The sequence below is a fragment of the Panthera pardus genome, unplaced genomic scaffold (assembly GCF_024362965.1).
Source record: "Panthera pardus isolate Hobbes unplaced genomic scaffold, ASM2436296v1 HiC_scaffold_11, whole genome shotgun sequence".
Taxonomy (NCBI): domain Eukaryota; kingdom Metazoa; phylum Chordata; class Mammalia; order Carnivora; family Felidae; genus Panthera; species Panthera pardus.
In genome coordinates, this window is record NW_026526666.1 from 8109167 (window position 1) to 8124785 (window position 15619).

A 15619-nucleotide genomic window follows, 5' to 3' on the forward strand; every position below is an offset into this window, starting at 1 on the left:
GTCATAACAGAAAGTGAACGTAAAACCCAGGGTGTGATTTTTGCACTCTCTGTGAGGCTGCGAGGATATGAGGCAGCCCCAATCTGTTTTGAGGCAAATGACGGTGGGCCTCCCGAGAGGTACCCAGCCACCACAGGTCAGTCTGCATGGGTGATTTATTGTAGAAGGCAGAAGAAATCATGTGTCTAGATTTATACTGCTTCCTGGCCCCTATTTGCATACTGTTAGGGAAGTTTTAGGCCAGGAGGCAATCAGTCTGTAAAAATAAAAACCTTAATAATTACAAGAACAGATAGATTACACATTCGGCAGCAGCTATAATTACAAAGCCGCTTGCATCGTGTTAGTAACTGCCCCTCCTTATTATAATCTGCTGATCTTAATTGAAGGGCAAAGAAATGAAAAAATATGGGGCACGTGAACTCTGGAGATGAAGCAAAACACATGTTCAAAACAGAGCCGTCAATCGGGCAAAGCAAACTAGTTATATTTTCTCTCTTAAATATGCTATTTTCTGCTTTTGTGCCTCCCACTTGCTTTACATGGAAAGCACTTCACCTGGTTCAGCAGCGTCTCTGAACCTTTTCCATCCTCTGGGATGCGACTCAGGTACCACTTCCAGCCACCCCCCCCCCACCTTCCTTTCGTACCCACCGGAAGCCCTCTCCTGCTTCTGTTCACCCCCCAAAGCTCCATCTAGACCTTTCTTAGTAAGAGACAGATCATTTTCTTCATGCCATCCTATTTATGTACTTGCTCATCTTATTTTTCCTACCAGAATATTCTGTCCCTGAGGGCAGGATCTTTGTGTGATCCACTCCTGGGCTTCCACACCAAACAACTCAGGGCCTGGACACATGAAGCCCACACTCAGCAAGTGAATGAATGAATAAATAAATGACTGGGCTAGAATGCTAATAACAGCAGCAAATCCTTCTCTAAATTCTAATTATGCGCCAAGCCCTATTCTAGGTGCTTGTTGAAAATATGTTAATACATCATATTTTTATCTGGACTGTTCTAAGATAAGCAATGTTCTAGGTAAGAGAGGAAATGCTCAAAGGATCCTCTACTCTGAAGTGTGCTTTTCCGTGGACACTCCCGTTCTCAGCAGAAGCTACGCTGTGTTAAAAGCAGTTCAGAAACTACATGCACCCCAGTGTTTACTGCAGCATTCATTTACAATAGCCAAACTATGGAGGCGGCCCCAGTGTCCAGATGAATGGATAAAGACACTGTATGTTAACTATCCTGGAATTACAATTAAACGATTAAAAATTTTTAAAAAGAAAACAGTTCAGAAACAAAGAGGTGGTGCTCATACACACGTTAATTCACAGAGGGGAGCAGTGAAACCCAGTTAATCAGTATGATCTGTGTTAATCAGTATTATTCCCAGCAACCTGAAGCCCGATGAACGCTTTCACCTTCTCATCTCCTCTGCCCTCCTCCCACCCCTCGCGGTGTTTCCAGTGTGCACGCCATGCGTGCACACACACATGTACACCCAGGGACCTCAACTGCACACACAGAGCCGTGGCGTTATGTCACCAGACGGGTCAGACACGTGCAGCCCAGAACTCCTGCTTCTCTCCGCCAGAGTCCAAAGAGTCTCTCAATCTTGTCTGTATTACCCTATAACTGCCATGCCCACGGATTCTTGTCGAATGATCATACCCATCAGCGGCTGGGTCTTAAAGCCACAATCAGAAACCACCATCCACGCTCCTTCCAAGTGGGGTCAACAACACCGCAGAGAGGCCATTACCTTCTCCAAAGCCCCCTCCAGGGAAGGAAAACAAGTGTCACAGATGGCTGCACTTTTTCTTCCCCTTTCAATGTCATTATAATTAGGTGACTACAATGCACCAGGGGACTGAAATTTCTGAAGTTGCAAAAAGTGAAGGTTTTAAAAGTGATTTTATATCGACAGCATTATAAGCTTTTATACCACTCCGGAAACCAAACCGTCCCCCATAAATGATCTCATCACAATATCTTGTGCTGTGAAGTCATGGGAAGTATGATGTTTAGGTCTTAAAGTAGGTAAAATGGGCAATTAAGTGACTCGTTCAAGATCACGTATAACACTAATAGCAAAACCAGGATGAGAACAGGATCACCTCATGGGAGAAATGGAAGATGACTTTGTTGTTGTCATTACCGTTAGTCTTTTCTGCACTTCGTACTCTCTTACTGACTGACTCAACCAAAGCATTACGTGGGCAAGCCTATCATGACAGCACGCCCAGATGCCCAGTGCCCAGCACAAACTGGGCCTTCAGTCAATGTCGGGTGACTTACAGATACCACCTATTTTTTTTTAATTGAAAATATTTAATATCATGCCCTGAATAACTGGTGTCTCGAAGTCCTGTTTCTTTCAACTCTAATTCATCCACATAATGCCACCAGATTGGTCTCCCTGAGACACTCCTCATGACATTCTTCTGGCCAAAACGTATCAATGGATAAGTGATAAATGTCTTAACGTTCCAGATCCCCACTGTATGGGCCAGCTGCTACCTAATCCACATTCACGCTTTCTGTACTGGCGTGCTCAGCTCCCCATTGCATGACTTCTCATGGTGTGGTGTGAAAAGGGAAAGGAATCTGTATACCTGAGTTGGAAACTCAGCTCTAGGAACCTTTCAGCAAATCAAAACCTCTCCAAACTTCAGGTTTTCTTTTCAGTGAGACTGGACACTGGTAGTAAACATCTTTATCTAATTCATTCATATCTAACCTATTCTGAGGGTCAAATGGGATGTTTCCTTTAGCCAGCAGTAAACTCTACAGCCCCATACAAATGGCATCTACCAGTGCCTCCCAGACTTTAAAGTGCAGGGTCTGGTCCTGTAGCCTGGGAAAGACCTGAGTTCCACATTTCTAGCAAGCTCTCTTGAGCTCAATGCTGCTAGTCTGGGCCACACTCTGTGTAGTAAGCCTAAAAGTTGTTCCGTCTTCTACACTTTTTTCCCCCAATTTTACTGTTTTCCATCTGAAATGACCTTCCCACTTCTCTCTAAACCCAAGCTCCCAAGTTCAGCACAAGCTCAGCCCTTCTCAAGTCTTCAACAAACCACTCCAGACCACGCTGATGGCTCCTTTGTTAATCTCCAAAGCGGTCAATGGCTGCACTATTTACTGGGGAAATATTATTTTGTATCTAACAGTGCAGATATAGTGAAATTCTAATTTGTTAATGATCTGTTTTCTCCTGAACGAAAGAAACGCTAACTTCGATTTCTATATGCTTCCAAATAAACCCAACATACCACTCTATAACTAACAGCCTAGGATACATTTTAACTAATTCCTTGCAAAATGGTGTAGAAAAAGAAAAGAAAAAGAAAAGATGATGATCAAGATAAAAAACCAGTCATTCCAGGACCTAATCTTTGTTCCATCCACTAATTAAGACTTTGGATAAATTAAGTATTTGGGTAAACAGTGATTTAACCTGCATCCGTTTCCCTCCCTTTCTCCCAAATAAAATGGAAATACCCCCACCTGACTACCTTCCTTCTGTGACTTCAGTTTAATTCTTAAAAAATTTTAGTGAGCTCCAACACTTTGCAACACATTATATTATGGGCCTCAGATGATAACAAGGCTGGCTAAAAAATAATCACTTCCTTCTAGGCAAATACATTCAAGTGAGGACAACAAACGTACCGAAAGCTACAAACACAAGGCAGATTTTCACAAATGCAGTATTAGCCACGGCGGAAATGAGGTGATGAGAGCACAGAGAAAGTAGATGGGAAATCTAACTGGGGAATAAGGAAAAAGTTGCAAATATGACACCAGAAACTAGGAAGAGAAAACCTAGTAGGGGTTTAATCAAAACCACATTCAGAGGAAGGAACTTTTGGGGCAAAAAAATAGGCCAATCAGAGTCAAGAAGGTAAACCACATATTTTTAGTGTTCTTTGAGGAAATATTACAGGATAGCTCAGTTTTCCCAAACTTCGGTCACCTGTGTGCTCCCTGCAAGAATTTTATGTGCCGTTTTTTGTTTTCTATTTACTTAATAGTCTTCTTTTTTTTTTTCTTTTAGAGACACAGAGAGAGGGAGAGAGAGAGAGAGAGAGAGAGAGAGAGAGAGAGAGAGAGAGAAAATCCCAAGCAGGCTCCACACTCAGCATGGAGCCTGACACGCGGCTCGATTCCCCGACCCCGGAATCATGACCTGAGCCAATATCAAGAGTCAGATGCTGAACGGACTGAGTCATCCAGGCGCCCCTAACGGTCTTCTTTTAAATCGATTCAAGATGTTTCTTTAAGCTTTTATTTCAATTCCAGTTAACATACAGTGTAATATTAATTTCGGGTGTACAATATAGTGAGTCAAGACTTCCTTCCAACAGCCAGTGCTCACCACAGCAAGTGCGCTCCTTAGTCCCCACCGTATATTTCACCCACCCCCCTCCCCTCCCCTCCCCTCCCCTCCCGCAACCGTCAGTGTGTTCTCTAGGGTTAAGAGTTTGTTTCATGGTTTGCCTCTCGCTCTTTTCTTTCCCCTTTGCTTGTTTTGTTTCTTAAATTTCACTTTTCTTAAATTTTACTGCAGCATTCATTTACAATAGCCAAACTATGGAGGCGGCCCCAGTGTCCAGATGAATGGATAAAGACACTGTATGTTAACTATCCTGGAATTACAATTAAACGATTAAAAATTTTTAAAAAGAAAACAGTTCAGAAACAAAGAGGTGAAATTGATCTGATATCAAATGAGTGAAATTACATGGTATTTGTCTTTCTCTGACTTAATTTCACTTAGCATTGTGCTCTCCAGCTCCAACCACATCATCACAGATGACAAGATCTCATTCTTTTTTGTGGCTGAATAATATTGCATTGTATATATATGCCGCATCTTTATCCATTCATCCATCGATGGACACTTGGGCTGTTCCCACAATAATGCTGCTGTAAACATCGGGGTACATGTATCCCTTCGAATTAGTATTTTTGTATTCTTTGAGTAAATACCTAGTAGTACGATTGCTGGATCATAGGCTGGTTCTATTTTTAACTTCTTGAGGAACCTCCATACTGTTCTCCATAGTGGCTGCACCAGTCTGCATTCCCACCAACAGTGCAAGAGGGTTCCTTTTTCTTCACATCCTTGCCAACACCTGTTGTTTCTTATGCTGATTTCAGTCATTCTGACAGGTGTAAGGTGATATCTCATGTAGTTTTGATTTGTATTTCCCTGATGATGAGTGATGCTGAGCATCTTTTCATATGTGTGTTGACCATCTGTATAGTCTTCTTTGGAAAAATGTCTATTCATGTCTTCTGCCCATTTTTTAATTGGATTATTCATTTTGGGGGTGTTGAGTTTTATAAGTTCTTTATATATTTTGGATACTAACCCTTTATCAGATATGCCCTTTGAAAATTCAGTTCAAAATTTTTAACTTAAGTGAATTTGCAAAGAAATAAAATTTTATATCAATAGAAATACGACCAGACAGATGGAACTATCAAAATAAACACCATGTCATAATGCCAAGTGTTGGCTAGTGTGTTTTTACTTAAGACGGGCCACAAGAGATATTTTCAGGCAGGATTTGGGGAGAGAGGGTGAAAGCAAAGGAGCAGCCATCTTGTTTTTTTATGCTCAGAAGGCTGGGAAAGGTGTTTTTTGCCTTTCTTTGCCACTTCTTTGCTGGCTCGCTCTGCTGGTAGAGCACAACAGCTGGGCCTGCAACGGATCCACGTTCCCCTGGACCCTCCCTCAGCATCTCTGACTCCCGGGCCAAGTATGTGTTTTCCAAGATGAAAGGCAGTTGCTTCATCAAGGTTGGAGGCAGTGAGAACAGCACAGATTCCCATCAATTCGGATGGCTTCCAGACCATACTTTCCCTTCCAGACTGCCTTCCCTGCAGACGTCAAGCTCCAACATCAGACACAAAGACAACAGCCTTACAGGGACGGCTTAACCAACTCTCGCAATTGTGCGTGGTCAAATCTCTGTGACAAATTATTCACTGATTATGTGTATAATCATACACATATGAATACATACCACACACACACACGTGTCCCCATCCCAGGAGTTCTGCTTTCTGCCTCTCGGGTTGAACTACAACTCACACCACCTTCAGCAAATATGGCACAATATTAGCACTTGTCAAATCTAGAAGTAGGCACAGGTATGTTTGCGATATTAGTCTCTGTGTTTCATGTGAAATGTTTCTTTGAAAATAAAATGACCACTACCATAAAAAAAGAATAATGTTATTAAATTTCAACTAGGTAAGGTTTTCTGCCCAAGTCTGAACTCTGAGCCTTCTTTTTTTTTTAAATTTTTTTTAACGTTTATTTATTTTTGAGACAGAGAGAGACAGAGCATGAATGGGGGAGGGGCAGAGAGAGAGGGAGACACAGAATCGGAAGCAGGCTCCAGGCTCTGAGCCATCAGCCCAGAGCCCGACGTGGGGCTCGAACTCACGGACCACGAGATCGTGACCTGAGCTGAAGTCGGATGCTCAACCGACTGAGCCACCCAGGCGCCCCTCTGAGCCTTCTTTAATTCTTACTTCTAGTTCATTTCCTTTGCTAAAACAGAAATAGTTGCAAAAGTTTTGAGAACTGCTAGCACCAAATGAGATTTTCTTCTTAGATAAAAGAAAGATCAGGGCGCCTGGGTGGCTCAGTCGGTTGAGGGTCCAACTATGGCTCAGGTCATGATCTCGCAGTCCGTGGGTTCGAGCCCTGCGTCGGGCTCTGTGCTGACGGCTCGGAGCCTGGAGCCTGCTTCAGATTCTGTGTCTCCCTCTCTCTTTCTACCTCTCCCCTGCTCACGCTCTGTCTCTCTCTCTCTCTCTCTCTCTCTCTCTCAAAAATAAATAAACATTTAAAAATTGTAATTAAAGAAAGATTAAGGAAGAACTGAAAAGGGACTAACTCTCTCACTTTATAAGCTAATGCTATTCAATATAATTTCCACAGACCACCTAGATCTACCATATGCAGGCCACCCTTTGGGACATGAGAGAATGCAGAAAGATGGAAGATTAGAAACGACTGAGAGAGTAATAAGGAATCAAGAACAAAGGTGAGAGGATGTCCCTGGAAGGAAGGTTGAGCTGTCTTCCTCCTGGACACTCTGAAGAGATGTAATGACAGGTAAGGGTAAACGTTAATTTCAAACCAAAAGAAAGGAGATGTTTAGGAAGTTTGTACTTCTATTCCATCCATAAAGTGGGACCAAAGAACATCTGGAGAGGGTGTGAGCAATGGAGTCAGGAGAAATTTGAGCTTAGGAAGAGTGGCCAACAGCCAACCAGGAGAAGTGCAGACCAGAGCCGGACAATGGCCCAAAGCATGGGTTTCAGAACTCCGAAAGAGAGGAACCAACCAGCCTATGTTTGCAACAAGAGATAATGGAATAGGCAAGTTCTGGTACAGCCACACATTGCTACACTGCTACAGCCATTATAAAATATGTGGTTGTTCATTTATGACTGCAGCAAGGCATGCACGATATTGCTGACAGACAAAAATTGAGGTTAAGATACAAATTTATGCAAAAATTAGGCAAATGTACATGTTTGTATAACTAAAAGTCTGGAAGACAATCCACCAACATGTGAGTGTGTTTCATGTCTGAGTGGTCCAAGTTCTGGTGACTCTTTCCCTTTTCTCTTTTCTATGTTTTCTCTTTTTGCTACAATCCCCATATACTCCTTGTTGAGCCTCATACAACTCCCCTAAATGCAGATGCTAATTTCTGCCCGAACGGTTGGTTAAGGGAGTCAGAGATGAGCTTCCTGAGTTGTGCGTATCTTGGGGTTGGCCAGCTCTCCCTTATAAGGCAGGCTTTGACCGTGGTGAAGGGCCAAGCTCGTGTTCCGAAAACCTCAAGGTGAAATTGACACAACGCCAACTAACTGCCGGGCATTGGGCAACTTGAAGAAATCCTGAACTTGCAAAACAAATGAATTACACTTTCGTGATCCAGCCACTTCCCAGAGTACACAAACGACTGAGGGGTCCCCTACTGAAGCTGTCTCAGCCATCTCAGAGCAGAGGGTCACGGCATTCAGAGAGTCTAGCGTTCTGCCACACATTGTCTATCTTCACATTTTTAATGACGTGTGTGTGTGTGTGTGTGTGTGTGTGAGACCTTCTCTGTCAGGGCACATGCTGAGTAGCTGTGCTGTGTGTGGCCCCAGCAGGCATGCTGCTAGAGATGTGGGTGCTGTGGGGGTGTTGAGCCAGTTGCTTTCTAAGGCACATCCCAATTCTTCAGATGCCCGAGGCTCAAAGGGGCTCCCTAAACCTCCCAGAGGCTCCCTGTATTTCCATAACCTCCCCGGATGGAAATCTGGTCTGGCTGATTTGCAACTTCACCTGCTTTACGCCAGGGGGCAGTGTCTGTCTACAGACAACAGCTTTCCTGAGGACGTACTAGGGGGCAAGTGTAGCCATGGTCTCTTTAGGAAGCGCCCCACTTACCTAAAGTGATGGAATATTCCACCAACAAAGGTTCCCCGGATTATCACCCAAACTCACGGCCACCGTCTGAGGGCAGACACAACTAAATCTGAGGGTAAGGGCGGCGTAAAACTTGCCCAAACTAACAGAGAACCTGGTAGATGCTCACATGTTCTGGAGTCATGATAGAGCGGCTCTCATGCCGGGTGTTGTCATCACGGCTGAACCCCTGGTGGTGGTGAGACTCTCCTGAGGCACAAGGGCTGGTCTCAATGACCAACACAGTGAGGTCTTCCCTAATGTCTGCCCTACGAACTTCATTACTTGCTTAAGGTTGAGGGGTTGGAACCACCTCAGCGATACCTCATCAAAAGAAGTCTTTCCACGAATCTCCTGGGGAGATTAGGACCGGGAGGCAAATGCAAGCACATAGGAGACATTCCCTGTGACAGTGTTCTACACAAAGTTCAAGAGCGCACCCTGAACAAAACTCTCTCTACCTCATTCTCTTAAGTGTGAAATTCATAGACCACAGTTGACAGCGCTAACTGGTTAAAGGGACGGCAGGAGAAGGGTGGACGGTTACTCTAATGAAGTGAACTGTAGCATTTGCTTCTCAGTATGCCGATCTTTTCTATGCCACACTCTTGTTTTTTTGTTTTTTTTTTTTAACACAGAGAAGCAAAACAAAATAAAGTTCAGGAACCCACCATCACAATTAACAAGCTACATTTTATTATATTTGCTTCAGATTTTTAAAATACGGTATTATGAATACAGAGCAAATCTCTTCTGTACCCCCCTCACCCCCACCCCTCCTTCCTTCCCTGGAGGTAACCAATCTGATGGATTGGGTGTGGAGCCTTCTACCCCATATGTTTATACTGCTACATTGTCCATATACACTGATAAACCAAATACGGTACAGTTTCCTGTATTTTGACAATTTTTTCAGATTTTATTTTAGAGAGAGAGAGAGAGAGAGCGTGCATGCAAGTAGGGGAAAGGGGCAGAGGGAGAGAGACTGAGAATCTGAGGCAGGCTCTGTACTAAGCGGAGGGCTTGATCCCACGACCCTGGGTCCATGACCTGAGCCAAAATCAAGAGTGAGGCGCTCAACCCACTGACTGAGTCACCCAGGAGCCCCGATATTTTTACAATTTTTAGTAAGACTTTTGTGTCATATTGTATATATCACACTTGTTATTTTTTTCATGTAACACCGTGTTTTAGAAATTCATTCCTGTAGTTGTTTATCGACCTGGTTCATTCACGCCAACCTGTTACAGCCCATCAAATTTATGCCACATTTTGATTACCTGGTCCCTTTTTGGGAGTCGCTAAGGTGGTTACTAATTTTTATTATTACAAACAGTGCTGCAGTAAACATCTGAGCCATATCTTCATGCACGTGTTCAAGGAACGTTGGAGGACGTACACCTAGGAATCTAAAAGCTGGGTTTCAATTTTACTAGACCGTGCCAAATTATTCTCTGAACAGCACAGTTCCCGCTCCTCTTTTTCAGCACACCTGTACTGTTAGACTATTTAATGTCTGCTCATCTATTCAGTGTGAAATGATATTTCATAGTCATTTTAATACGCCCGTCCCAGGTGACCACTGAAGGTAAACATCTTTTCCTGTGTTGACTATCATAGTTTCCTCTTCTGCACAATACCTGGTCAGTCATTCTGCTTTCTAAAACACCATGAAAGGATGTTTATTGCGTGAATGATCTGAAGGCAATGGTAACCCCAGGGTTGATAAATAAGATTGGGGTTATTAAGAGTTTACATTAAAATAATGCGTTCCAGAACACCTGAAGACTGTACCTCAAGCTGAGGTCCACGATGACATCACACTTTTGCTGGAGAAACTAATGCCTGTTACAGGTTACATGTTCCCTTTGGCTCATGGATGTTTTAAATCCAAATTTAAATTAGCAAATTACTGTAGCAAATTATACTACAATCTGTGACGCATGATCCCCGGGAAAATGAAGGAGCTGGAGTCGACGGCTTAGAACACAAAGAAGTGGGTTCCATTTTCACTTTGCATCTAAAGGGCTCAAAAAACAAAGAACTGTATTCCAACCTTCTTCCTCCAGACAGCCTGGCAAACAAACACACACGTACGCAAACACAAATGACGATGACAGCATCGGCTCTGAATCACTACCAGAAAATAGAAACAGAAATAAAGCACACAGAATTATTCACATTTAAATACCACAGATAGCTCTTGTCCAAGGGAGGGCACCTATATTTGGACAGTAAGAGTTTTTCTAACTACAGAATTGTGAACATTGCTGCGCGTTCATGAGACAACGATTTTTACCTGTGGCAATCCCTTTTCCTCTAGCTTTCTGCTTATCTACTTTCAAACCGCCTATCACTCTTGTCAGGGGCATTTTCATCAGCATAAGAAGGGAGATCTACAAAATCTGCATCAATCCTTTATGTACCTGAAAGGTGACCACTATAGAGATTCTAAAGGTTGTGTTTGCAGAGTGTGTGGCCAGAAGTCACCTTGCTAAAGGCAAGCGGATATTGAGGTAACTTGCGAGCGCTACCTGATGGTACCCACAATCCACAAAAACGGTTAACCTAAAGACCTTCCGAGTTGGCTTTGTGATGTGCTTTTGTCCTTTTAGTTTGAACTTGGATGTTCGAAGTAAGGGGGGGTTAAAACCATTAATAATAATAATAATAATAATAATAATAATAAAACCCAGATAGAAGAAAATGCAAAGATCTGATTTTGCCATCTCTGTCCCTTCTAGTTCTGTGTTTCTCGACTGGGGTCGGTCATTGCCACACTGCAGATGCAGAAAAGGCTCTTGCTTCAGCAGTGGCTCCCTGTCTGGCTGTCCCTCTCTCTGGGAGTCCCGCCTACTGTGTACAGGGCTCTCTTTCTGCTAGCGCTGCTGTGCAGGTGGGTCTGCATGTTCCTTGGGCAACAGTAGACCAGGGCTTTGGTTTTTTTGAGGGTTTTTGTCATTGTTGTTTTTGGTTTTGTTTTTAAGATTTTTTATTTATTTTTTTAATTTTTTTTTTGGTTTTTTTTTTTGGTTTTTTTCAATATATGAAGTTTATTGTCAAATTGGTTTCTATATAACACCCAGTGCTCTTTAAGATTTTTTAAAGTAATCTCTATACCCAACATGGGCTCAAACTCCCAACACCAAGATCAAGAGTCATACACTCCACTGACTGAGACAGCCTGGCACCCCAGGGCTCTGGTTTCTTTTCTTTTTTTTTTTCTTTTGAGTTTATTTTTGAGAGAAGGAGCAGGGAGAGAGACAGAGAGAATCTCAAGCAGGCTCTGCACTGTTGGTGTGGAGCCTGACGTGGGGCTCGAACCCACGAACTGTGAGATCCTGACCTGACCTGGCCCAAAATCAAGAGTCAGACACTTAACTGACTGAGTCACCCAGGTGCCCAGGGCTTTGATTTTTGAAGCAAACATCAACTTCCCATCTAAGCCAGCTCTGAAAAGGGCTTCCTACTTTCTTCCTTTGCTGGAAGAAGCAACTTTCACAAGATGATGAAAGCATCATATTATAATTGTGTAATGGGGCTCCTAGTATTCCCACTCCATAGGCCATCCCAAACCAAAACCATCTCCAACAAGTGACTTGGTAGAGAAGTCTTTGGTGATGTCCACTTTCATATCCAAAATAGCTTTGGGTGACCCCAAGACCACCTTTATCATGAATATCAATGGGGCAGTTGAATACTCATGAATATGTACCACTATGAAGGATTCACTTCTGCCTGGACTGAGGCATTGTTGGGACAGACACAGCTACAGGGTGCCTCCCAGTCCACACCTACAAGATAAACAGTCACTCACTCCCAATACTCATAAGACCTGGTTCTTCAATGGCAAATACTGACCACATGTCAGGCAGGGATCAGTGAACAATCATGGTCACAGGCTTAGAGCTCTTTGGTACTAAACTCAAACCAACTGGGTCAACCATAAAGAAAAGTAAATGAGAAAAACAATAGGTCTCGAACCCAGAACCGTGGCCCTTTTTTTTTTTTTTAAGTTTTTATTTATTTATTTAGAGAGAGAGAGCATGCAAGCAGGAGAGGGGCAGAGAGAGAGGAAGATAGACAGAGAGAGAGAGAGAGAGAGAGAGAGAGAGAGAGAATCCCAAGCAGATTCCTCCATATCAGCACAGAGCCTGACAAAGGGCTCAAACCCACGAACCATGAGATCGTGACCTGAGCCAAAATCAAGAGTGGGACACTTAACTGACTGAGCCACCTAGGGGCCCCAGAACAGTGGCCTTTTTAGTGCTGCACTCCCTCAAGACAAACTTATTCTAAATAGGCAGACACCTAGCTAGGCCTGTAACAAGATAATGACAGCAGGTGGAGTATAGGCATGGGGGGACGGGATTGTTCAGAAAAGGAATTATATTCCTGTAATTCTTGGTTAGAAGAGGAAAGAGTTTTCTCAAAGAAAAAGTATTCTAAATGAACATCAGGCATCATGGGTACAACGAAATACTCTCTGTATTAAATACTGTTTTGTGATTTAGGAAGTACTTTTTCCCCACAGGAAAATTACAGTTAAAGCTGAAACACCGAACTTAAAGAACTTCAGAATCCTGAATATTTGTGAACTGAAAACTTGCTTTGCTAAAAAAAGGACTGACATCATCTATCAGTCCATCGTTTGAAGAGCTCTTCTGGCTGGAGATAAAAACAACTGAACTTGCAAACATTTTAATGGAAAACAGAATCAGTAAGGCAACTCTTACCCTCCCCCACCCCCTACCTTCCTGTTGAGCAGTTGCCTTATGCCAGTTTCAAGCAACTGGTGGTTATACTCACGACTTCCCTGTACTTTCCTCGGGATAATTATCATCGCACACTAACTGTACTTATTGAACTGTCTGCCTGCCTCACCCCCCCCCCACTAGAATGGGGGTCTTCTGGGGGGAAAGGGGCTTTGATTTGCCCACCACGGTAGCCCCTGCTAAGCAAATAGTAGGCATCATTAAATATGTGCTGAATGAAGGAGTAGTAAAATGAGGGCTCACAGTAGATACTAATCAAGAATTTGTGAATGAAACGCCTTTAGAATATTGGGAGAGGTAACTGATGTCATTAAATGGGCCATTTAGGCTGGCAAAGGAAGAGTAACTCTTGCCTGGCAAAGTGTATCTATAGCGACCTTGAGCATACTAAACCCACATTTTTGGGCTGGGGTGGGCAAGCAGTGTGGGAGAATTTTGTACAGTAAAGAAATGATTCTACTTTATAACTGAATCTTATACATTGTAGATGACATTATTCAATTTATAGTAGTCTCAGCCCGAGGCTGGCCTCTGGCAGAATGACCCAGCAGAACCTGAACGGGGGAGAAATAAACCCCATGCACGGAAAGCACCTGGAACAGAAAGCCTCCTGGAATGCAGGAAAAGATGGTAAGTGGACACCCAGAACTGAAGGAGGCCGCTCTAGGTCGGACCTTCGTCAGCGTCAGCGGCGACCGGGGCTCACTGTGTGCTCTAGATTCCAAGGTGACAGAGCCGCAGGTGAGTAACAATTCCGTCACGCGTTCACGACGTTGTCCCAGGTAACCGCAGAACCCAGCATCCGCTACGATTAACCAGCTCGTCGGCGGATAAAGTACCACCCCCCCCCCCTCCCTCTCCCACTGGAGGTGGCAGGTGGGTGGGCCTGGCGGAACAGCCCCAGGGGGCAGGCTCTGAGGCTGGGGCGGGCACCAAAGACCAGGCCTGACGGCGACCTGGTGCTGGGGCCCAGGCCGGCCCTCGCGCGGGACGGGGGCAGGGGGCTCGTGTCCCCTCCCTCCCCCCGGGGTTTGCAGAGCCTGGGCGACCGGCCGGGTCCCTCGGGGGATCCGCGGGAGGCGGGGCAGCGGGGCGCTGGGGGTGGAGGGGGACTCACCTGCAGCAGCACGGCCAGCAGGAAGCACAAGTACATCTGGTAGATGCCCATCTCCCCCACCGCCTGAAACGCCTCCTCCACCTCCATGGCGGCCCCGGCCCGGCGGCCCCGGCTCGGCCGGGTGGCGCGGAGCGGGAGCGGGAGCGGGGGCCGGGGAGGGGAGAGAAGGGGTGGGGCGGGGGCGGGGGCAGAGCCAGAGCCGGCGCGGGGGCGGCGCGCGTGCGCGGGTGGGGCGGGGCCGGGAGGGGGCGGGCACGGGGCGCGGGGCGCGGGGCTGCGCGTCGGGGATCTGGGTGGGAGAGGGGCTGGCGTGCGCGCAGCTCGCGGGGCGAGGGAAGAGGAAGTGGGCGCGGGCTGAGACATCCGCGGCGATGGAGAAACTCGGAAACGGCTGCCAGTCGGATCCCCGGCCCTGCTTGGGGCGGGGGCGCGATTACCCGGCGACCTGGTGGCGGCTCGGCATTGTTTGTCCTTTTGTATAAATCGGGGGGCTGGGGGGCGTGCCAGAGCCTTCGGAGAAGAGGGCTGGCCGGCCTTTCTTTCTGGTCCAACGCTGCGCTAGCGCTGTGGGGGTCACACGTAAACACATTCTTGCAAAGCCAGGAGACTCATTTGCAAATAGAAATACGCACGAGGTACAAAGGAAATAAAGAGTCAAGGTTAAGCTGTGAGACTGGAGATGATGGATGCCAAGGTGTTTGTAGGATAAGCAGCACTTGCCAGGCGGGAAAGGTGGAGGAAGAAGAGGCAGGGCGGAGAGAGGGGTCGCCCACCTTAAGTCCCCTCATTCCTGCATCTCCTGAGGTTGGTTTTAACAGCTGCCTAGTATTCCCTGGTCCAGGCCATGACCCTCAATACATTGTGAACAGAAGAGGTGACCAGCTAATGTTTTACCTAAGCTTTCACATCTAAAAGAGTGCGATAGGCCTAAGTCTTCTTTTCTTCCTACTGTCCCTGTTTGCATTTGGCATTAAGATCATAGCAGCTTAGCAAAATGAGTTGGAAATGTTTGGTATGACTCTCCTTTAAACCATCTGGATTGGCTTGTCTTGCCGGGGCGAACCCCTGTATTACAGAGATACATAGAAATATCAGATATATTTTTATGGCTTTCTGTTCTTAAATGACTTGTATTATTTAAAAAATGCTTCTATTTTAATCGAGATTTTTTTTTTTTTGGTTTTGTAATTAACTTGTTCATCTTGTTCTCATAGGGTTTTATAAACTCATGCT

At 45.0% G+C, this 15619-nt stretch overlaps 1 protein-coding gene across 3 annotated transcripts in view; it reads right to left on the minus strand.

The window, feature by feature from the left end:
• The window catches only part of SLC22A15 (solute carrier family 22 member 15), an 81983-nt gene extending 67425 nt beyond the window's left edge, over positions 1-14558 (minus strand). For all 3 annotated transcript variants that reach the window (XR_002082293.2, XM_019457947.2, XM_019457948.2), the window contains exon 1: positions 14387-14558. Coding sequence is in view for 2 of the 3 variants with exons in the window: in XM_019457947.2 (XP_019313492.2) it covers positions 14387-14473 (87 nt within the window). In the remaining variant the exon portion in view is untranslated. The remainder of the gene's footprint in view (positions 1-14386) is intronic.
• Between the last annotated feature and the right edge of the window lie 1061 nt (positions 14559-15619).